We start from the raw sequence: 24,786 nt of genomic DNA, 5'->3' as shown, positions 1-24,786 counted from the left end.
GAATGTTCATCAATTACAAATAACATCACAAGGACGTATTTTGAAAAACGCTGTAGGAATGTTCCATAAACATTACTTTAAGAATATTTCGTTCCAACATTTATATAACTTTTAAAAAACCTACGGCACCTCCATTCCATGCTAGCTGGGCTGATGCATCAAAAACACGTACTATATCTAAATATAATGTTTAATAAGTGTAATTTGTGCATGTACCTCATGCAGGCATGTGTACTGAACGTGGTACGGAGACACGGTCTCCTCTCCCTTGATCTCCACACTGATGTGCATGCGGATCGCTCCGGACACGGCCGACTTATCAGTGCGCTTATCTGTTCAGAGAGAAGGAGAGAGAGTCGAATAATTCCTCCAAGATCATATTCATAAAGATGCTGCAGAAATAACCATGCAATGACTCTGACACACCGAGGTTGTACCAGACGTCCATTTCTCCACTCAGCGTTCGCACTTCAATGATGGTCTGTCCCAGGAAGTCATCGGATTCCCGCTTGAACCTCTGCTTCACACGAGACTTGATATCATCGTCCTCGTCCCAGACGCGCACCTTTATCCGGTCGGAAGAGTTATGACACTCACTGCACACCAGAGACACAACTGGCTTATCATCGCTGACTGAATAAAAAACTATTTAAAAAAAAATTATTGGTTGAAAAAAATAAATAGATAAATAAACTTATTTTAGCTATTTGCAACATTTCTAATTTTCATTTAGTTGAACTAATAAATAAATACAACTGAAATAAGAATCAATAAAAAACTATATAGACATATTAAAAAAGAAAAATCCCCAAAAACAGAAAAATAAAAAAAATTAACTTAAAAATTAAATATAAAACGTTAATAAAAATATAGTAGTGTTTCTCTGCATGATATATAATCAACTTTGAAATAAATAAAAATTGGCATATTTTCTGATTTTCATTTGGTTCCACTTGAGGTACTATAAAAACTAAATCTAAAAACTTGAAACTTAATAAAAACAAAAGATACATATTTACAAAATAAATAAATAAATAAAAAGGACAAAAACACAACTAAATTAATAGAACTTTACAATTAAAAAGAAAACAATAATAAAAAATTAACGAAAGAATGAAAAATTGTATATAATATTATCAGGGAACATGAGCTCGTCAAGTAAATCAATCATTCACTTGTCCGAGTAAAAAAGTTACTTGTCTGGGGGAAAAAAGTGTTTTGTTTTGTTTCGGCACAAATGTAATTTTTTCTAAAGCAGTCTCATCAGTGCTTTATCAGGTATTACGTTAATCAGCATTTTTTGTATATTTGCCTTAAATTGATTGCCGTTACACTTTTTAACTTTATGAAGGACAATATTTTCCCAATCTGATTAAATGTACATGTCTCCATTTACGTCGAATTTTTACACTGGATCAATATATTAAGTTAGAATAATAATACACTATATTCAAATGAAATCAGTATCAACAAACTCCATCTGTCCAAATGCATAAATAATGTTATTAAAATTAATGTTTTACTTTTTTGACACAAATATGAAATGTTGGAAAATTGCAATGATTCTTTTATATATGAAATTAAACCACCAGTAGGTAGTGGTAAGTCACTTTCTTAATGAGTGAATCATTGATTCACCCGATTCGTTCAAACGGCTGATTCATTCAACAAATGAAGCAAGTAACCGTTTATACAAATGGCTCACTGAATCATTGACTCGTTCACAAATGAATCATTTAGTAACGAAAGACTGTTGTGTGTTGTTGTGAGATCCGCTGCTTTGCTTAGAACTGTTTTTGTTAGCGAAATGGAGCAAAAACGTGTCTAAAATGTAAGTCAATACATGATCCGTTATTAGTCACCGTTTACACTGAAAGTAATCAAATCTGAATCATTCGTCATCGGACAAGCGGACAAGCATTAATATCGATCGGTGATTATATTATAAAGATTAAAATATGGATACTTTTCTTACAAAAGCACATCGATTCGCTTCAGATATAAGAATTTCGAAAGAAATCGGCCACTAGTTGGTGCTAATGAGTTTTATGGCTCTGTTATCACTAGGTGTTTCAACATATCAACACAATATGAACATAATTTGATAGATCTCCTCATAATGCACAACTTTGCCTCAAGAACCATTGCTGTCAATCAAATCGTTCAATTGTTATTCACACATATGTTAAAAAGCTACTTTTGCAAACTAATCCTAGGTTTTTTGCCCGATTGGAACCAAAGGCCTTTATTCACTCCCCTTAGTCGTGTGAGGCACTTTTTATGATGGATGGATGCACACAAAAATAACACCCATTCACTGCCATTATAAAGCTGGGACGAGCCAGAACTATTTTTAACATAACTCTGATTAAATTCATCTGAAAGAAGTCATATACACCTAAAATGCCTTGAGGGTGAGGAAAATACAATTTTTGGGTGAACTATCCCTTTAAGAAAGTTTTGTTTCATTTATTTATTTTTTGTTATCTTTGCATTTCTTTTTTACATTTATTTTTGTAATCAAATTATATTTTTCTTGTGTACATATAAGTAAAACTAAATCTTTCTGTACCTCATAAAAAAGCAAATGTGTGCTTTTTAAGAAAAAGTCGGATTACTGAAAATAAGTTAAAAAAGAAAGAAACAAAACAGATTAATTGTGAACATGAGCATTTCTATTCATGCACTCACAAGTGAAAGCTCTCGTCCCAGATGGGATTGAGATTGCCGTAGATGGTCTTGGTTCTCTTCTTGGTTTTGCCCACCTGAACCGTGACGTATGGGTCACTCGAACCCGTCTTATCCTTCGCCTGCAGACCCTGAGCACAATCCACTGACACAGAGGAAATCATTTCTTGAGGGACGATGCAAACATATTTTGAAATCACTGATAACTGTACTTCTGAGCTCACATGTGATGCTGATTTTGGCCGACCACTTTGACGTCCCGTCCAGAACGCTCTGCTTGATTTGTTTCATCTGCGTCCCGTGGCTCGCCTTGGGGATGTCGAACACTTCCTGGATCAGCTCGAAGATCTCGGGTTTGTTGCGCTCGCGGATCTTCATGCGGTCCTTCAGAACCATGATGATGTTCTGCGTTCGGTCTTCAGCGCCGTGCTTCGAGCTCTTCTCAGCAGCTCCTGTCCATCAGTTCCACAAGCACAACTTATATCATGTTTAAGACATTTAAATCTAATATTAACACACTGGGTGACATTTAATGCATGCATTTACTCAATATACTCTATGCTCAGTTTATTACTGAATTCGTATTGAATGCATTTAAACATTAAAGCGTTTATTATTTAAAACAACAATTATTAAAATGCATTTTATATTATATTTATAGCAATTTATTTATTATTTATAATTATTTTAATGATTAAACAATATGTTCAATTTATTACTGAATTTTTTTAATGCCTTTAGAAAAACAACAATTATTTAAATTTATTTCATATTGTATTTATTGATATTTGTTATATTTATTTATTATTTATAATTATTTTAATGACTAAATATACTCTATGTTCAGTTTGCTACTGAATTATTATTGAATGCATTTAAAAATAAAACATATTTAAAACAATTTCTCAAATGTATTTTATATTATATTTATTGATATTTATTTATTATTTATTATTATTTTAATGACTCGTCAATATACTAATCACATTTCATTAATATATATATTTAAAAAAAAAATAGATAAGTTCCACTTCAAATGAGCAAGGAGCAAAAATTATATATCTCTGCTTTCACGTTCATTCACAAATTTTCAAGAAACTTTGCATTGCTCACAAATTTATAGTTTTTGCTTATTTTTACCACCAGTTAGCTACACTACAAGTTACTAACAAGGAGTAAAATAAAATTTAATTAAAGAAGAAATGTATCAAAATGTGTTCTTGCACATTGACACACTCTGGTGCGTTCACACCAGACGCAAATGAAATGTTAAGCGCGAGAGATTTACAATGCAAAGACGCGAAAAGACATCCTGCGGCGCAATTCGCGTGAATGTGGTGGTGCGAATGACACGGCACGAATTGAGCGTTTTGGCATTTTGACGCGCGTAACGCGTGATTCCCGCAAATCGCGCAATTTTCAAATCTGAACTTTGGCGAAACATTGTGCCGCATTTACCAATCAGGAGCTTCCTCTAGTAGTGATGTGATTACGATGTAACAAAATCCGAAACAACAATGGAGGAATTATATTTTATGTTTAACCACAAAAGCATGGAGCTGATCGTCTACAAAATCTGCAAAACTTTTTTAAATAGGCGCTGTCTTTATAAATAAATAGCATATTGTACAACTGTACAACTGTTTGAAAATTATCCGAATAAATGGTGGTTGAAATCACAATGCTGCGTGAACTCAACTGGCAGAAGCCCCTCCCATGACGCGAATTCACATCTGTTGTGAAGTGAGTTTCACGCACGAATAAAGCGAGTAAACTCAAAATGTTCAAGCGTCCAACTACGCATGAACAGCGCGATTTATTCGCACAAGTCGCATCTGGTGTGAACGCCCTGAAAGCATTAAAGTCTCACTCTGCAGGCAGTCGGCGTTGAGCAGGTCCTGGCACTTATCGTGGCACTTGACGCCGCACTCGGAGCAGCGCATGCCCTGACGCGCGATGCCCCACAGCAGACCCTCGCACTCGTAGCAGTAGGTGGGTGTCGTGGCCGTCCACACCTCGAAGTTGTGCGGCGTAGTGCAGGAGATGGGGTAGATCAGAGCCTGCAGCGTCTTCTTATACACGTGACTCTTCTGCATGAGCACAAACACACCAGCGCTACTTTAGGACTATATATGCACTATTACAGTACGTATTCATATTTTAAATTAGCTTTCAGTTTTATATATTCAGACTTAATTTCTAATTTTAGTTTAGGTTTTAGTGATTCTGTCATGTGCATTCAGCCTCGTTTATACTTTTATGGCCGAACAATATACTTTGTGTTCAGTTTCATAAAACATTTTTGTAATTCAAAGTCGATAATATAAATCAATATTTTATAAATAAATGTATTATTTGTAATTTGTTTTATATTTATTATTTTGTTTGTTTTTTAATCAGAATAACTCTCTCTACTCATTACCATGACATTTAGTTTATGTGGGAATAAAAATAAAATGTAAAAAAAATATATTATTAATATTTTCTACCAGAATGCATGTAAATATATATATTTTTTAATTAAAGCTATAATTATTGATATTTTTTATATTTATTAATATATATATTTTTTTTATCAGAATAAATCTCTCCACTCATTACCATGACATTTAGTTTATGTGGGAATAAAAATAAAAAATGTTTTATATTTTCTACCTTAATGCATGTAAAATATTTGTTTTGAAAACTATAATTATTGATTTTTTTTTTACTATATATATATATATATATATATATATATATATATATATATATATATATATATATATATATATATAGAATTCCTCTTATTTTCATTTATTTATTATTTGTATTTATCTAAAACTAAATATCCTTTGTTTGTTTTTAATCAGAACAAATCTCTCCGCTCATCACCATGACATTTAATTTATCCAAAATTAAAATTAGTTATAGCGTTAAACAATTATTTAATATTTATTTAATCATTCTTTTATTATTAAGAGACTCATATACTTATGGCACCACGGCGCTTTTCTCCAAGTGCACAGTGCACAGATTTTACATGCAGCAGCACCTTTACTTTTAGACGAGTAAATTTTTGCATTGCATTTTTTATTTAAAGTTACATCTTCCAGAGAGACCCATCACTTACCAGCTCCTCATTGTTGAGTGTGCTACAGGCCATAGCAGACGTGATGCCAGCCTTACGAGAGTTCTGCACTAGAGACTGAAAAATCACACAGGAGATGCCATTCATATCTCATTATGAGCTGTTTCTCATTACACAGAGAACAAATGGAGACTTCTCAGATGAGAAAAGAACCCAGTCATCTCACACGAGTCTCCTCTAGAGCTTCAGAAGAGATATCAACAACGTCATCATCATTACGAAAGAGCAATAAAAATCTCCCTCCTGGACAAACGCTATAAAAATGTGAACTTATAAATGGCAATATTTACAGAAAGAAAAACAAACGGTGCCTTAATATGCAATAAATAGTACAGATCCTTACCATAGCCTGAGTATGAGACAGCAGAGGCAAAGAAAACGAGACAAAAACTTGTTATTCACATTTAAATGATGAGCTGAATATTAGAGAAACACAAAGTGTTTTCTCACCAGATCTCGGACCAGAGGAATGGTCTTCCTCTTCCTCAGATCAGGCATGCTGTCGATGCTATACAGCGCTCCACCCATCCTGGAGAAACAAACAATCATAAGAATAAAGTTGCATGAAAAATAACTTCCCTTCCTTAACCGTATGCAGAAAATCACATCCGTTCACTGCCTGCTCATCACCATTATAACCATTATGCATGGCTCTCAATTACCATCAACATTCACTCTCTAACTAGAGAGCGCAGAGCCAAAATGTCATCTCTGATTTATACTGAATTGCTATTTTTGCATTTATGCATTATTAACCATTGCGTTTTATTTAGTTCATGCATTCAGTCAAAGCTTTGACTTACCCTCCTTTACCAAACCACAGCGACTGAGAGTCTGTCTCTCCTCGTGCCTGAGAGAAAGAGAGAAACATTTCATTATTAGTTTTATTAGCTCAGTCTAAATATTAGCACATTAAGCCTAAAATGTGTTTTAATGTCACTATTCATGAGGATTGAATAATATCAGTCTTTAAGTGTACCTTGCAATAATCAGCACAATAAAATATACTTCTGTATATCTTTAAATGGACTTATGCACAATTAAAGTGCATTAGGTAATACATTATTTGTTATAATTTAGCAGACTTTAAGTATAGCACTAAAAATACAACTGCAAGGTATTTTTATTAAATACATAAATATGTACATTTATTTGTAATATACTAAGCATTAAATAAATGCATTTTGTAAATGTATATTTATTTTAGAAATAATTGAATAAACATTAAATGACTCAATATAAATGTTTAGTTTGACTTAAAGTATTAAAATAACTAAATCTAACTTTTAAAAAAACATCAAAACTATATAACCATTTAAAAAAAAAGACAAAAATACCATTTAAATTACTAAACACTTAAAACGATAAAAAAGTAAACTAAACTAAACTGATTATGCAAAATATGAAAAAGAAAAACATAAAAATTTCTAAAAATAAAAAATAGTACATCACACTAAAAAAACACCAATAAACAATGAAAAAAATCTCTTCAGCAATGAGGCTAGTGTAATAAATAAATAAAAACAGAAGTAAAAGATCATTAAATGAACAATAAAGTATTTAATACAGCATTTAACAAATGAACAATGTGTTTCAGCTATTTTACAACCAACTAATCCAATCACCCTCATCTCTAGATATCGTCCTCGACCATCAACAAAATCATATTAATTGATCATCAGTGTTTAAGTGCATTGAAGACCCTTCTTTTAAAATAAAACTAAATTTGGCATTCATTTCCAAAGGTAATGAAAATCTGCCAATAAAAGTATTTTAGCAGCTACAAACATCTTTTTAGCAGCTATATTGTTACAGCATTTCAATTTCTTTACATTAAATATTATATTTAGTGAATTGGTGTTATTTTTCAATAGTCCAAAAGAAGTCCAATAAAGTGCATCCATCCATCATAAAAAGTGCCTCACACAGCTCTGGAGAGTGAATAACGGAATAAGAAAAATATCCATATTTATAACTTTATATACATTAATCTTGTACGCGTGTTCAGTCCGGTGGATGACGTAAAAAAAAATATGTATATTTCTTACTAAAATGCATTAATTAATTCGCTTCAGGTGGCCTTTATTCAAAGCTTGTAGCCGTGTGGGACATTTTTATGATGGATGGATGCACTTTATTGGACTTCTTTTGGACTGTTGTACAAAAAAACAAAAAACGATGGCTTGAGGGTGAGTAAATCATGGGGTAGTTTTCATTTTTGGGTGAATTATTCCTTTAATGTCTGCAAAACCCCCCGCCCAGAAAAAAAGTAAATAAAAAATTGAAATTTAAAAATTCAGGTAACATTCAAATAACAAAAACAAAAAAACAAAAAAAGAGTTTTTAAAACATTGGAAAAACTAGACGTTTTTAACATTCACATAACTTTTGCATTATATATTAAAAAAAATAGTAAGTTTTGAAAAAAATATAATTTGAACATTCAGAAATTACTGTTTCATAATAACATTCTTGGAACATTTGCAAAACATTTGTTATTTTAGCTGGGATGCATTGATTTTGTGCTGTTTGCAATTGCATAAAAAACAGGAAATACAATTTTTGATGAGTGGCTAATGCTATTTCAGCTTATATTTTACACAGGTCAGAAACTCACACCAAAACCACCACAGGATGTTCACACCACTAACAACGGACCCACCTGACAGTCTCGTCCAATCATGGGTCATCTGAGCGAACATGCAAATCGCTAAAGCAATGAAAAGAGACTGGAAAGATGACAAAACGGTGGGATACAGACAGACGACAAAAGGATAAAGAGTCAACAGAATAGCGCACACAAAAAAGAAGCAAAGAAGACGTGGCAAACTGCAAAATAATAATGACAGCGGTTAGAACGCCGTTAGCATTAGCATGGTTTTCCATCGCATTATAAGCACCGAGAAAATGTGTATGAAAATATAAAAACAGCTCATTTTACTTCCGTAACGTGAGACATTTCTGAATAAAACTGAGAGAAAATGAATGTGAGGTTCGTGAAGATTCGATTTAAGTGACAAGCATCTTTTTTTACGTGGAAGAAAACGCTAACAAAACTTCAGGAAGTAAACTGGCTCAGTTCTGATTTGCTACAGAAGTGTAAGTCTCACCTCCTGTAACTGCTGTCGGACTTTCTCAAAGAGTCGTAACCAGTTCTCTTTAGCTCTGACCGCCGGATCCACCGGCTCTTTCGGCTCCTCCTTCACAGGTTCACTGCAGACAAACAAGACGGTTTGCATGAATAAAGCAGCAACATTAGTCTAACAATTCCCTCGCCTAACTATGCTATTAATAAAAAACAGCTGGTCAGACTGGGAGACAAGCTGGTAGACCATCTAAACCAAGTAAAATATCCTTAAAACAGCTTTTAAATCTTCCAATAAATGTTGTTTTCTCATTTTAACTGGTCTGATTTGCTGGTTTTATAGGAGTTTTTGGCACTTTTCAGCGAGTTATGCTTTAAAACAAGGTGGTAGACCTTCTAAACCAGGTGAAATATACTTAAGACAGATTTTAAATCAACCAATAAATGTGGTTTGTGTACTTTAGCTGGTCAGGCTAATCTGGTTTGCTGGTTTTAAAACTGGTTTTGGACACCAATCAGTTGGTCAGACTGGAAGATACGCTGGTTGACCTTGGTTTGTGCGTTTAAGGTGGCCAAATTATTCTGGTTTGCTGGTTTTAAATGGGTTTTGGACACTTAAACTGGTTTAAATATCTTAAAAACAGGTTTTAAATCAATCAATAAATGTAGTTTGTGTGTTTTAATTGGTCAGGCAAGTCTGGTTTGCTGTTTTTCAGGGGTTTTGGACAGTAATCAGATGGTCAGGCTGGAATACAAGCTGGTTGACCATCTAAACCAGGTGAAATATCCTAAAAACAGCATTTAAATCAACCAATAAATGTGGTTTGTGCAATTAAGGTGGCCAAGTGAGTCTGGTTTGCGGGTTTTAATATGGTTTTGGACACCAATCTGCTCATCAAGCCTAAAGACAAGCTGTTTAACCATCTAAACCCAATCAAAAATCCTTAAAACAGCTTTAAATTATCCAAAAAATGTGCCTTGTGTGTTTTACTGACCAAGTTACTCTGGTTTGCTGGTTTTAAAGTGGTTTTGGACACCAATCAGCTCATGCATCCTAATGGCAAACCATCTAAACCAAGTCAAAAATCCTAAAAACAGCTTTAAAATCATCTAATGAATCTGGTTTGTGCATTTTAGGTGGCCAATTGACTCTGGTTTGCTGGTTTTAAACGGGTTTTGGATACTAATCAGCTGCCTGGAACCTAGATCAATCACCATTACCAGTAAATCTGGCGTGTGAACATCTTGGAACAACAAGGAGTTATTGAGATATTTGTGGCACCTCTCAGGTTCAGGTACTGGTTCCTCCTCTTCAAAAGGAGGAGATGGAGGTGGACTCTCAATCTTTATTTCCTCATCTGGAGGTTCTTCCACGTGAAAGCCATCTTCTTGAAGTGGAGGTTCCTCCTCCATTGGTGGCTCTACCGTTGGCGGTTTCTCCACGGTCAGGGATGGAGGTTTAGGTTCTAGTGCAGGTTTGGAATTGGATGTTGGGGCAGGAGTGGGAAGCTCAGGGGATTTGTTTGATGGTGGAGGCATCTGTTGGGTGGCAGGAGCAGGAGGTGGAGCCATCTGAGGCTGGGATTGTGTTGGTGGAGGTTGGGATTGAGTTGGTGGAGGTTGGGATTGAGTTGGTGGAGGTTGGGATTGTGTTGTTGGTGGAGAAGGAGTAGATCCACCCAAACCAAACACAGCAGTCAATGGCTTAGCCATGGCGAAGAAGGACTGAACCGAAGTGAGTGGGCCTGAGGACTGCTGTTTTTGGGGGGTGGGAACTTGTTGGTTTGGGGGTTTGGGTTGAGTCTGATTGGACTGTTGGACTTGAGGTTGGCTGGCGTTTTGAGACTGTTGGTGAAGCGAGGTCTGTTTCTCCAGAGGAGGTCTGGTAGCTGATGGGACATCAAGCGTTGGAGCGGTTGGAGTGAACGAAAGCTCTTGGTCCTCGTCAACTGGATCCAATTCTTCATTGACGTAGTTGAAGTCCTCCTCGCCCTCGAACATGTCCACCTCCTCTGGATACAGGTCAGCATCTTCTTCCTCATAAAGAGCACCTTCTTCTCCTCCTTCATCTTTACTGTAGACACATTCATCGCTGTACGTGCCCTGCATCTCGTCCCAGTCCGGCGAGCCCTTGCTGTAGGACACGGACGAGTGGCAGGAGTGGTACGAGTCGTTCTCGTCGTAAAGTTCTCGCTCGCCGTACTCTTCGCTCAGTTGAGAACTGCAGTGACTGAGCTCGGCTGAGGATGCGTAGCTCCCGGTCGGGCTGGAGGAGGACGGGAAGTGAGCGAGAGATTAGGCACAACAAGAAAAACTTAATTTCTAAAATTAAGAAAGTAAATATTAAGTATTACTTGCTCTCTTTCTCTCACCTGATGCCTGTCTGGTGATCGTAGACCGGGTCGCAGTGGTTGTTTGGGGCGCTGGGACTGTGGTGCTGGTGGCTCATGGGATACTGGTGGACCGAGGCGTTGGGTTGAGATGCGGTGAAGAACGACGGTGGGATGCTGTTACTGGTCTCACTGCGGTAATCACTGTCTCGGTCATCCATCGCGCTGTCTGGATCATTGTCTACACACAAAGACACATCTGCTTTCCTAAATCTACACACAAACACATCTGTCATGAGCTGCTGTTACTCGAGAAGTGCGATGTGCCGTTTTGCTTCCATAACAGTCCTTTGACTGATTTTAAATTCCTTAAAAACATGATTTTTATTTTCTTATTTTTCTGGATTTCACAGTATTTTCTGTTTTATGGAGTGATTAAAAATCACCTCTGTAAAAACCTAATTTATAAAATAATTTTTAACCGGGCTCCATCCAGTGTTCAGGCTTTTATTCTGGAAATATATGCAAATGAGTGCATGACTAATTAGATAAAGCCTCGTTTACATATTTTAACTTGTAATACAAAGACAAACAGTCCTAATGTACTACGATTAAACAAAATGCAAATATGGCAATCATCTATTAGTTAAATTTTTACTGTATTCACACGAAGTGATGGATTTTAATTTTAAGTTATTATGGCTGTAGTATTAAAAGTTTCATCTTTCAGTATTTGAATCTGTTGTATAAGTGACAATACTTGTAAAGCCTAAGAAATATCCAAAATATCTGAATGTGGTGCTGAAATAAATATTAAACTAAATATTTTAGCGTGCTAAAAGTCTCTCGGTCACTTCTGCATGCTAACGTCTTTACATTTTCAATTTTCAAAGCCTTAGAAATAATTACAAATCCACGGCCTTCAAGCATGAAATGCTCGATCAGTGAGTAAATCCACTCTGGTGATGTTAACTAAAGGGAAAACCAATAGGAAAGTAGATGTCATATTAATAATTTTATGATGATAGATATGTAAACTCACTCTGCTGGTCGCCCCACCAGTTACCTGTGAGAGACAAGAGAAGACAGAGAATTACCCACAATGCAATGCTGACGCTTAACCTGGGTTTGCCCTGAAAAGAACACACTGTAAGTCTGCACTCAGAGTCTTTCCAGAGACAACAGTGAAGCATAAACATGGGCGATGCTCGATATAATACTGATTATTTATTTTATACAACATTCAAAACTACTTCTACTTCTTAACCATGCAGAGATTTTAGATAATATTTTTACTTGCCTTGACAAAATATTTAGATACAAATGAATAAACACACTTATGCTAAACTATATCATACAGTGATTTGTTTATATTTTTACCGGATTTAAATGAAGCATCTATGATTTTACAATGACTTATAAATGCTTGAGACATTGTTATAAAGGTTTAAGAAGGTTTAGTTTAAGAAGGTTTATTTTAAATAAATAAATATTTGCAAGGCAAAAAAATTAATGTACAGAATTTTTTGGGGTCAGTATTATATATATAGTATATAAAAAAATGTATAAAGTATATAAAGTGAATACATCCTACGGAAAATTTATTTATGGAAAAACATATAAATATATTTTCTGTAAGTTGTAGGCACTTACATATTGCTAACTAAATATATTTATTTTATCTAATAATACTTAAATAAAAAAATAAAAAAATACATATATATATATATATATATATATATATATATATATATATATATATATATATATTTTTTTTTTTTTTTTTTTTTTTTTTTTTTTATATAATAATAATATTACCCAAAATGTACATTTTTTAAAAATATATTTAGGTATTTAAGTTTTAAATAAAAAATATTTACATCCAGATTTCTATTTTCAAATAAATGCTGTTCTTCTGAACTTTCTATTAATCAAATAATCCAGAAAAATAAAAAGTATCACGGTTTTCACAAAAAATATTGAGCAGCACGACTGTTTTCAACACTGATAATAATCAGAGATGTTTCTTGAGCAGTAAATCATCATATTGTCATGATTTCTGAAGATCATGTGACACTGAAGACTGAAGGAATGATGCTGAAAATACAGCGGAGCATCACAGAAATACATTACACTTTAACACAGAAAACAGCTATTTCACAGTATTACTGTATTTGTAATTACTGTAATTTTACCCGGCTCTCACGCATCTATCTAATCTTTCAGTATGACATCATTTTTCACGTAGTCACCGACTCTGTCTGTGTCTCTTCCTGCAGCAGAGTAAAGTACGGGTTTGATGACTCAGTGTTGTGTGATTTGAGTGCTTTTGGCTGCCATCCAGTGATGATTCCCAGCTGCGTGTCTCAGCCAATCAGAAGGCCCCGCTGCCTAGCCCCGCCCCCTGGGAGCTGTGTCAGCAGAGTGTGTGTGTTTGTGTGAAATAAGAGCGTGAGTCACAGTAAGTCAGAGCTCAATTCATGCTTTCTGCTTGATTTACTTCTGAATCCCATTAACAGTGACTCACGTACGATACAGGAAGGACTGAAAAATATTAATGCGCTAAAAAATAAATGAACATCAGACACAATTTCTAGCTTGTATGGTCAAGATGTGGTTACTTTAATCATTTACTAAGCAGCATTTACTAAGATTAGCTTGAAATTATCTGAATGAGAATAGCTGAATTATCCATTGACAGTCTTAAGTCGGATATAGCACGTGAAGGAAGGGGAAATTAAATATTATGGATAATTTGGTAATGATTTAGGCTTTAATTTGAAGCATGTATCACACTCACAACACTGTGTTCCTGGGACAGACAGTGGCCTCTCCTGAACCTCCTGATATGAATCCTGCAACACAAATCACACACATATCAAACACTAGCCACATATCAAACCTGCCAGATTAAACTCATGATATGAACCGAAAGAAAACAAGATATTTGTTCATGTTTTATGCATAAAAGCTGTTAATTTTGTTTGGTTTATCAGAAAGCAATGCTTATTTTGCATCTCAATCTAATGTACCTTTATGTAATGAAATTAAGATATTCGTATTGAAGCAAAACAAATATACATGTTAAGATATTCAGTTTTGCAGTGCATGCAACATTTAATGCCATGACTTTATGACTTTAAGAATTTCTGTCTCTGATTTAAGATCTTTTAAGGCTTTAATTAGTGAAATTGAGTCTTTTTAAGACACTCCAGCCACTTTTTCTATGTAATGTGTTTCTTTGTTCTTCAAAGAACTTGTTTTGTTGTTGTTGTAACTTTTTGTAAGAAATGTTGCACTTCTAATATAGTATAATTTAAGTACCTTTAAGTAAATATTATTCTTAATGTTATATTGTTTTCATTTAGTAAAAAAAAAAGCAATAAGTAGTCACACTGTCTAAATTAGTTTTACTGTTTATTGCTCTATATATATATTTGCGTGTGTGTGTGTGTGTGTGTATGAGTGTGTGCTGATTTGCAGTAAACAATTTCAAATATGTAGGGGGCAAAAAAAAATGTATTTACAAATATTAAATACTGTAATAATTTGAAAAAATATTGAGATTTTTTTCCCGCCTTTTTTTGTGCTATATTCCCCAGCACTACTATGTATGACAACATGGCATCAAGTTTGTCTTTGATTTGCGATTGTGAACACATTAGGTTAATTTACAGATGTAATTGTTTTGAAAAGTGTATGTTTGTGTTTTATGGAGAAACTACAGCACAGAGAGACGACAGACTCACATCCTGGTCTCGCATGGCATTGAGCTGCTCCAGTTTTTTGGCCCAGTATTGCGCCTCTTCTTCTGGGATGTCTATGGGAGAAACACACACAGAAGAGACGTCTTAGCCTGAGGTCGTATCTTAGATGTCATATCTACGGAGTATGTAATGGAGAAGACTCTTCAGAGTGAAAGCGGGTCTCACACACACACACACACACACACACATATAATCTGACCCAGTGGCAGTTCGAAGCGTGTGTCCAGAAGCAAACGATGAAAGGTTGGATCTTTGGTGCCACAGATTTCATTATCTGCCATTATAACTTGAGAATCTAGAGTCAGCCACTCGCCTGGTCCTTCCTGAAACACAAACACACACAGAAGTGTATTTACACATCTACACACATCCCAAATTACATACTTTATGCACTTAAAGTAGGCACTATGTCTCGCATATATCATTTAGTCAGCGTGTTTGTCATCCATCATCATCACAGTCATTCCAGGATGCAATTTATCAGTTTCCAACATCTCACAATTCATTTTTTGGTTAAATAAGTAATAAGGAAGTGCACTTATTATTCTTACTAGTAAATGGCATAGTATAGTGCATAAGTATGTAAACTGGGACACCCCTTCAGACTCATTATGCATATCATTTTGTCATCAAATGCAAATACTTTTACATTTTAGGCTAATATTTATATTACATTTATTATTTATATAAATTGCATACTGCATAATATATGTATTTTTTATATTCTTTTATAATGTTCAGTTATTCAACAATTTTATTTTAGTATACATGTTGTACATTGCTTTACATATATATTATTGTATATACTTATTTACTTTTATTCTCTTTTATTTTAAAATAATATTATAAAAATATTTTTTTAAATGCTAAAAATAATATTACTATTTTTGAGTTTTTTTATTCAAGTCAGCCTTTTATTTTATGATATATATAAAATAATAATCCATTTTTTTAATTATAGTGATTTAATAATAAATGTTAATAGTGATTTCCATCCAGTATAGCATTGATGCTTGAAGACCATTTATATACTAAGTTTTATATTAATTGTATTAATTAAATAATTATAGTCCCAGATTAATTAGAATCAGATTTATTTTTATATTTTCCATTTTTAATTTGTACTTATTTAGAGTTCATAATTTTTGTCATTTTTTGTCGTTTTTGTTTTTTAGTTTTTTTTAACCCTCCACAGCTTTAAATCACACAAACACCAGAGCATCAGCGACCGAGAGAAGTCAAAACTCATTAATCACTGACAGCAGATGATATATTATTCATGTTACATGTGAACGCATGAGGAAAAGCTCAAGGTCATTTATAAAACAGGACATAAAAGCAGTAAATGGAAGGCAACTCAATAAAACCGCAGTCTTTAAATAACTGGGTTACATAACAGGACAGGAAGGGCACAGGTGCACGAGGTCTGAGGTGCATTACAGCCATAAATCCAGCAGTGCATGCCATGTTTGAACCAGATCTAATCAAAAACCTGACCTTCACTTCCCTTCTCCCACATCACACTGTCATCCCGAGTTCAATTTAATTTAAAGTCTGATCTCACCACAAAAAAAAACAGCTGTAGCTGCTCTTATTTTGCTCTTTCATAGCTCATAACATTTTCATTTAAATTTGGGCACCTTTCCATCACACTGCAAAACATTATTTAATTACTTGATATTTTTATCTCGTTTTTCAGGTCAAATATCTATATAACATTCTTGAAATCAAGATGCATTTACTTTAGAAGCAAAATTACTTAAGTTTTATGAGAAATGCATCAGAATTAAGAGAATTTATGCTTAAAACTAGGACTGGCCGACATGGCTAAAAATATTATTATGACATTTTTTTTCACATCATAAAATATCAGTATTTATCACGATATTAAATGCTTTCCTTGACTCACTTTTAATTTAAGTCCCCATAAAAAGCCATTTTATTTTTCCATAAATTCTGTTTTATTTTTTTATTTTTTCAGGATTCTGCATTTTAAGATTCATTTTAATTTATTATTTTAAAAATGGTGTCTTAATTAAATTAATTAATAACATTTTTACAATTGAATCGATATTTTGAAATGAATTCAAATAATTAATTTACAACAAAACACTGCATTTTTATTTTTTCAAACAAGATGCTGCAAAACAAAACTGTATAAATTAATAAAAATCACCTTGTTTGTATGAAATTCCTTTAGAAAAATAAAATTGTTATTATTGCTTTGAAAATTACATTGAGAATATGTTTCTGTCATAATTTCTTCAAGTTAAACCGAACTCTTATTTTGATGTAACGGTCTTTCGTGTATTTGATGGTAGTTTTTCTCAAAAAAAAAAAAGCAAAACTAATATTTTTTATTCCCAAAAATACTTCTTTAGAATATTCTTATACCTTTTTCTTAAGATTGTTCGTAACACAAAACTACTTGAAAAGAGTCTTGTTAAAATTCATCATAAATTACCTCTATTAGAATAACTTTCAACTTGTCTTAAATCCCCAAAGGTAAGATGGATTTATTGGGCTGTTTCAAAATAATTGTTGCTAGCATTACAACATACATAACTACGTGTATGCATGACATTACTTTTTGAAATTTGAGCCTATAATTACGAGAATTTTAAGCAGCATTCAATACATATGCAATATTTCTTGAACATTCAGTACAAGACAGATGGCGAACAAATTAATGCAATACATGCAAATGAGCGCATCTTTAAACAGATTTAAAGTACATGGTGCATTAAAAAAACAGCGAAAATATCATGCAAGCTTATTATGATTATTACAGAGCATTATGTCTTTTCTCACGATTCTGAGATAATATCTCCCAAATCTGATTTTGTTCTCCCAAAATTATGTTTACGTCTCGCAATTACGTTTTTTTACAGAATTTTATTTGTTAAGTTTACTGAGACATAAATTAATTGCGAATTCTAATTTTTCTGTCTTGCAATATTACATCTCAGTTTATATTTCAAACTTCTGAGGTTTTTTTCAAAATTATTGAGAAGAAAAATCTTAGTTGCAAAATAAAATTATAAAAAATATTTTATATATATATATATATATATATATATATATATATATATATATATATATATATATATATATATATATATATATATATATGATAAAAAACAGAATTGTCAGATAAAAAGTTGAAATTTTTATTATGTTTATTTTTATTATTCCATAAAAAAAAGTCTGAACTGTGAGATAATCAATCATAATTACCTTTATTTTTTATAACTTGGCAGAAACAAGCTTCCAAATAAGCCTGATTTTCTTCTTAATAAGAAAAAATATATAATTTTTCAAGAATTGTCTTTAGAAACATTCTTACAAACTTCAAGAAATGTATCTTATGACATTTCTTAAGAATATTTTTGTGAATGCGGCCTCAGAAGCCTCAAGTAAAAGTCTCTATTAGATTCCCTATTTTACCAATCTTTCAATTAAAGCTTGATATTTAACTTTTTAATTAAACAGCATTTTGTTTTCGCTGTTGTACTAGAACAGGTATTAAGAACGGTGCTCATATCAGCCGTATCATGCAAACCCAATGATGCAACACCGACCTCGTTAGATTGGCGTATACTCCGCAGTGGAATCCAAACGTAGCCGACCATGGTGTCCCAGATCAGTCCTTTATTCCACACCTCCACCGTCAGGCCCAGATCCAGACGATTTATCTCACTGGACACAAACAGAGAGAGAATCAGAAGACAGAACAACCTTTAGATGAAGATAAATGCAGGTGGAAGAGGAGCGCAGACTAAACCGCAGAATAAACCTGTAAATGGGAATCGAAAATGAACAAAGGATGAAAGACAGTAAGATGTTCTGCAGAGGAACGTATATATATATATATATATACACTCATTTGCATACATTTGAAAACAGAAATCTGAACATTGGATGAAGCTTGGTTCAAAACTCGTTTGATTTTGTCGATATATATAAAATGTTTGGGATATTTGGGATTTCTCTTTTTATCATTCCATAAATCAGAAGATACTGTCAACAGGCAGAACAAAAAATATTATTACAATTATTACAATTATTAATAGTAATAGTAATTGATAGTGGATTTTACCGATACCGATTAATCAACCGATAGTTTTTAAAAAGGATTTGTAATTAAAACTAAAAGAGTGCGTAACTATTTAACTTAATTTAATCAATTATCGGTACCGATTAATCACCGATAACCGATAAATCGGTCAACTTCTAATTCACACAAAATGCACTTTTGCATTAATAAAGATGTGACATGGGCCGTGGAATGGAAAAAAATTCAAGGAGACACGAGATAAGCTTAAACATAAAGCAAAGAAAATAAATCCGAAAGGAACAAGGATAAGGACAGAAGAAGAGAATACGAAGGACTCACAACATGAAGTCTTGCTCCCAGCTGGGTTGGCTTCCGCGTACAGCGATGGTCGTACTCTTCACATTCTGAACCTTCAGAGTCACATATGTGTTGAATTTCTCTGCAGGAAGAACAGAAATAGAGATAGAAATCATAGCATTTACATACAGCAACCCCAAAACGTACTGTACTGAACAACTCTAAATAAATGTATAAATTAATGTATACATATTTAAATATATTATATTCAGTGTTACTGTAGCTCAAGTGGTAGAGCATTGCGATATCAATTACAAGGTTAGGGGTTCGATTCCCTGGGAACACATGATAGGTAAAAATTAATAGCCCGAATGTTTGGATAAAAGCGTCTACTGAATGAATTAATTTAATTTAATTTAATTTACATTTTTTTAATTTTAAATAATATTTGTATAAATTAACATTAAATTTGAAAATTAAGTAATGTAAAAATAAACACTTTTCATTGTTAGTTATACAGCAAATAAAATAAATAAATGTTATAATTATTTTACACATTTATTATATTTAAAAAAATTAATATAAATTAACATTGAAAGGAAATTAGTAAATAATGTTTAAAAAACGTTTTCATAGTTAGTTTACGATACCTAATTCATTTTAACCTGTTAAATGTCACCCCGTCCCGTATAGGGGACGCCTACGTTGACTATACTATATTACAATCAAATCTAATCTAATCTTGACAAACTATATATCGTTGGAAAGGTCTAAGACTCCCAAATATATATTTTACCAATATTTTTTGTTAGAAATTATGTAGGAAAAGTAATAGATGAATTTATGACAAGAGTGCACCCTCAGAAATCTACATTACAAAAGGAGCTTTTACCTTTGTTTAAAAAAAAGATTTCCTCGTTGCCTTTTTCTCTATCAATTTTTAGAAGTTATATATCACTTGAAAACATAAAATCTCAAAATTCATCCTTCAAAACCCATTTTAAAATCAGACATTGCATTACCATGTAAATGGCACATCAAAATCATGTTACAAAATGTTTTCAGTCATGAATTATAAAAAATTTAGGTTTGTATCATGCACATTCAAGTCTATCTTCAAAAACGTGAGTGACAGTTAACAGGTTAACGAACTATGCACTAATCTAGCTTTATATTAAACCTGGCATTACACTTTTGCATCATTTGTGACAAATAGATTGTTATGTTTCTCATTTTCATCGCCTTGGATAAAAGCATCTTCTAAATGCATAAATGTAAATGAACTTGTATTAACAAATTGAACCAAATTGAAAATGGCAAAAAGTTTCAGAATTTATCACAATGCACCATATTTTATCTACATTACACATATCATATTTTTTATGCTTTATGATTTTTACACACACACACACACACACACATATATATACACATATATACACATTTTTTACATACATATATACCTGTATGTGTGAATTAATTTGTGATATCCTTTTACTTACCCTGGGGTCCATCATATTTGCCCTTCTTCACTGTAAAAAACAAACAGAAGAGTTAGTATTAGAGAAATAATGAGCCAATAAACGAGCTGAAACAAACTTTTTTAGATTTTGGTGTTTGCCTGATGTTCAAGGATGATAACTGAGCTGTTCTGCAGCAGCAGAACTAGGATTAAATAGATAGATGTGCCAGGTCTGATACAGCTTGTTTATATCTGCATAGTCGACAGAAATATGACGACCCGAAGCGAGCGGAGCGTCCACTGTGCATCTGTGCTCAAACACCCGATCTATTCCAAGCCACTCGGTTCTCTCCATTTCAAGCAAATAAATACAGGCACAAACAATCTTTGCCATCCTGCTCCATCTAAGACTGAATTAGAGAGAGGTGTGCAGCTCTGTCGTATGGTGTTTCATTGAGTGCAGTTAAAATAGACCACTGTAATCGATCAATACCCAGACCAGATCAATGAAGAAGACGCTGGATCGCAGAACCCAGGAAACTTAATAATAGCTCAGAATCATAAATCACTGCCAATATAAATAATTCAGAGCTGGATCTGCTGCCCACAAACAACACATCGTAATCAATGACACCCAGGCCCTGTTTATTAAAACCTCCAGCTGACTGGGAAAGGAAACGAAGAAAGAAAGCCTTTTGATATCGCGCAGATGTTGCTGCTTCATAATTTAGAGCTCATTAAGTCTCCTGAGATGCTTCGTTTAGGTCAACATCATCTCAGATGTTTCTATCAGTCAATAATTGTCATTCAGAAAGGGTAAAGAGCTCAAAAAAATTCATATTAATGTGCAGATTTCTCTCCTGATTCAGACCAGAACACTTTTCACTGGAGGAAGCATTGAGTTATAGACTCGGATTTGAGTTAAAATCATCTTAATGCTGGATTTGTTTCATCTTTTGTCTTCTCCAGATGTTCACTGACGGACTGTGGATTATTGGGATGTTTTTATCAGACTCTCATTCTGACGGCACCCATTCACTGCAGAGCATCCATTGATGAGACACTGATGCAGTGCTACATTTCTTTTCGGGTGAACTGTTTCTTTAAGATCTCTTCTTCTAGTCTCTCCAAAAGCATTTGGACAAGAAACAAAACTCCTCATAAAGCATCAAAGCATGGCACTAACTGAAGACTTTGTGAAGGTGGGATGTTCAGTAATACATACGAATGAAAACACTCCCACATTCAGCATAAGAGTCGTATCACTCAACACAACAGCAGGAAAATGAAATCCATTCATCTTTAGATTTCATTACACAATCTGTTAAGGGTAATATATACAAAAAGGATAGTGGAGTGCCTGACAATACTTTATCTCTTAAGTAAAGAGCTTAATTAAATCATGACGCTTCACGCTGCACACTTTCTCCTGTAATGAGCATTGATCCAACACCTCAGTCATGACAAACCACACATCAAGAATAAAAGCTTTCGTCGTCTCATTGAGAAATAAACCCATAACTCTTTTCCTGAACAGTTCCTTTCCTCAGGGACTTCCTCTAAATCAGTTATATTTTCCAGATCATATCTTATCCCCCAAAAATGGGTTATTTGAACTGTGTTTTTACTTTCCATTACAAAACAAAACACATCTTCCCCTCCAGATTCTAATGTAACATATTTTTTATGTTTTTAAATCAGCATAAATTAAGGGTTATTTTATTCTTTTTACATTTTGGAAATATAATTCATTTTTATTTATTAGATTTGTTGATTTTTATTTGATATTATTATTTTGTATTCACTTAAAGGAAGTGGATTTTTTTTTCTTTTCTCCATTAAATATAATGTAAAAACAATTTTAAAAATAAGCTTCATTTCATATATAATAATATAATAATTATATATAATAATTATATATAATAATATAATAATTATATATATATATATAATTTAGATATTTTTGCATTATGGTAATGAAAATTTAGTTTAATTAGTTTAGTTAAAATTTAGTTTAGTTTTTGCTCTAAACTAAAGGGGTTTGGCATATTTGCTAATTTGCTTTTTCATTAAATATCATGTCGACATATTAAATTAATTCATATCAGCAAACAAAAATCCAATTTTCATTAGTGTAATGCAACAATTTTATTTTTAATGAATTATGTGTTCATATTATGCGTTTTTGTGTGAATTGTATTATTTATATATTTATTTATAACATTTATTATTTTATATAATATATATATAAATACATACATATATATATATATATATATATATATATATATATATATATATATATATATATTTTTTTTTTTTTTTTTTTTTTAATTTGGTATAAAATGATTCATGCATTAATCTCGGAAGGTTTAGTGCGATTCACCCTTGAACAGCTGTGCGCTTAATGACCAGCGCTTCTAGTGTTTAAGAGTCTGATGCGGCACAGAATAAGAATGAGAGCCAGCCACGTGTCAATGCATCAGAGCAAAATAATCAGCAGTGCTGGATTACACTCATTCAGATCTGTTTTCTAACGTGCATTGGATGCCCATGAGTCTCTATGACTATAATGCAGTACACATGTTGCAGAACAGATATTGCTTTCAGAGCATGCATTGCATCAGAGGCGTCTGAAATCAACCAGTCGTAAATATGACCCGTCAATCAATCAATATTTTAATCCACACTGTTAATGTGGGTGAAGCTGAAGGAACGTGACGCCTTGAAAGATTTGCACCGTGACCAGGATGATCTTCACAACACAAGAAATGTCATTTCATCAAGCACACACACACACACACACACACACAGGATTCCCTCACGAACACACTTCCCACGCCGAGCCAGAGATCCCCACACTACAATACCAGCAAAACCCTTTTTAACAGCACATTTCTACATATCAGATCCTTAAAATATTAATGCAGTGTCCTAACAGCGTCTGCATTCAATACTAACAGGTTGATGAATGAATCTTCAAACACCTTTATTAAACAAGTCTCATTTTACACGTACCATGATAAAAGAGTGACAAAAATAACATTTTTGGACATGCATATTAAATATAACGCTTGCAAATACCATAATGTCTGTGTTCATATTAAAGTGCCATGGTACTGCAACAGTGAGGAATACGATAAAAGGATTTTGTGACTGTTATTTAAATTCTGTCACAACAAATGGCGAATGAAAGAGTGTTACTCACCACCGACGCAGAGCAGAGACATCGCGTCGCGTCGCGTCACACCTCCGCGGGAACGGGACAGTCCGTTAACGTGCTGTGACTGGATTCAACACAAAGCCATAACCGCAGCTTCTCAGCAATAAACTCCGATCTCACAGAAAATCTTCACATTCCTTCAGCACCAGCGGCGCGGGAACAGCTCGCACCGTGACGTCACGCCGAGGAGACGCAGACGGAGTTTCTCTCTTCTGACTCGCGCGCGCGCGCACACGAGGGACTCCCGCACACGCGCGTGCAGAAATGAATTTATTATATAACAGAGCAGATCGAAGTATTACAGGTTTATTATACAACAAAAAATTTTGAATAGAAAAAGGCTGAACATTAAAGATATATGGGAAACGTCTGCGTTAATTTAAATGAGAATTTATACAAAACGTGTGTATAATAATGAATATTGAAATATCACTGACTGACATCGCTTTAAAAATAATAATAATTAGTATTGTTATTATAATCGTATTGAAGTTGCTATAATAACTAGGGTATTCACAATTGAATTTATTTTTGATTACTGAATACTTTATATATTTTAAACTTTAGGGACTTCTATTTTATTTTATAGACATTATAATTATAATATATTATGCAATTTATTAGGATGAAAGTTTTTATTTATTAGTTTTTTATCATATATTTATATATTTAATAATAAAAAGCAAATAAATAAATAAATAAAATTCATCTTAAGAAATTGCATCATCTTTTTGGACAAGGACTTTT

The 24,786-nt window shown here is 33.3% G+C and overlaps 1 protein-coding gene across 1 annotated transcript in view; it reads right to left on the bottom strand.

The window, feature by feature from the left end:
- The window catches only part of LOC113040060 (protein unc-13 homolog A-like), a 28,551-nt gene extending 4,303 nt beyond the window's left edge, over positions 1–24,248 (bottom strand). The window contains exons 1-20 of the mRNA XM_026198297.1: positions 24,025–24,248; positions 20,857–20,886; positions 19,397–19,496; positions 18,582–18,699; positions 15,200–15,323; positions 14,983–15,053; positions 14,034–14,088; positions 12,276–12,299; positions 11,276–11,474; positions 10,186–11,169; positions 8,929–9,031; positions 6,622–6,668; positions 6,269–6,347; positions 6,162–6,167; positions 5,801–5,875; positions 4,559–4,778; positions 2,913–3,140; positions 2,692–2,833; positions 427–596; positions 217–332 (exon numbers count right to left, since the gene is read on the bottom strand). Of these exons, the coding sequence (XP_026054082.1) occupies positions 217–332; positions 427–596; positions 2,692–2,833; positions 2,913–3,140; positions 4,559–4,778; positions 5,801–5,875; positions 6,162–6,167; positions 6,269–6,347; positions 6,622–6,668; positions 8,929–9,031; positions 10,186–11,169; positions 11,276–11,474; positions 12,276–12,299; positions 14,034–14,088; positions 14,983–15,053; positions 15,200–15,323; positions 18,582–18,699; positions 19,397–19,496; positions 20,857–20,886; positions 24,025–24,046 (2,913 nt within the window). The 5' untranslated portion in view covers positions 24,047–24,248. The remainder of the gene's footprint in view (positions 1–216; positions 333–426; positions 597–2,691; positions 2,834–2,912; positions 3,141–4,558; positions 4,779–5,800; positions 5,876–6,161; positions 6,168–6,268; positions 6,348–6,621; positions 6,669–8,928; positions 9,032–10,185; positions 11,170–11,275; positions 11,475–12,275; positions 12,300–14,033; positions 14,089–14,982; positions 15,054–15,199; positions 15,324–18,581; positions 18,700–19,396; positions 19,497–20,856; positions 20,887–24,024) is intronic.
- Between the last annotated feature and the right edge of the window lie 538 nt (positions 24,249–24,786).

The sequence above is a fragment of the Carassius auratus genome, chromosome 2 (genome assembly GCF_003368295.1).
Source record: "Carassius auratus strain Wakin chromosome 2, ASM336829v1, whole genome shotgun sequence".
NCBI classification, from domain to species: domain Eukaryota; kingdom Metazoa; phylum Chordata; class Actinopteri; order Cypriniformes; family Cyprinidae; genus Carassius; species Carassius auratus.
Note: the sequence above shows the minus strand (reverse complement) of the source record. Positions and strands in the feature narration are given on the sequence as shown.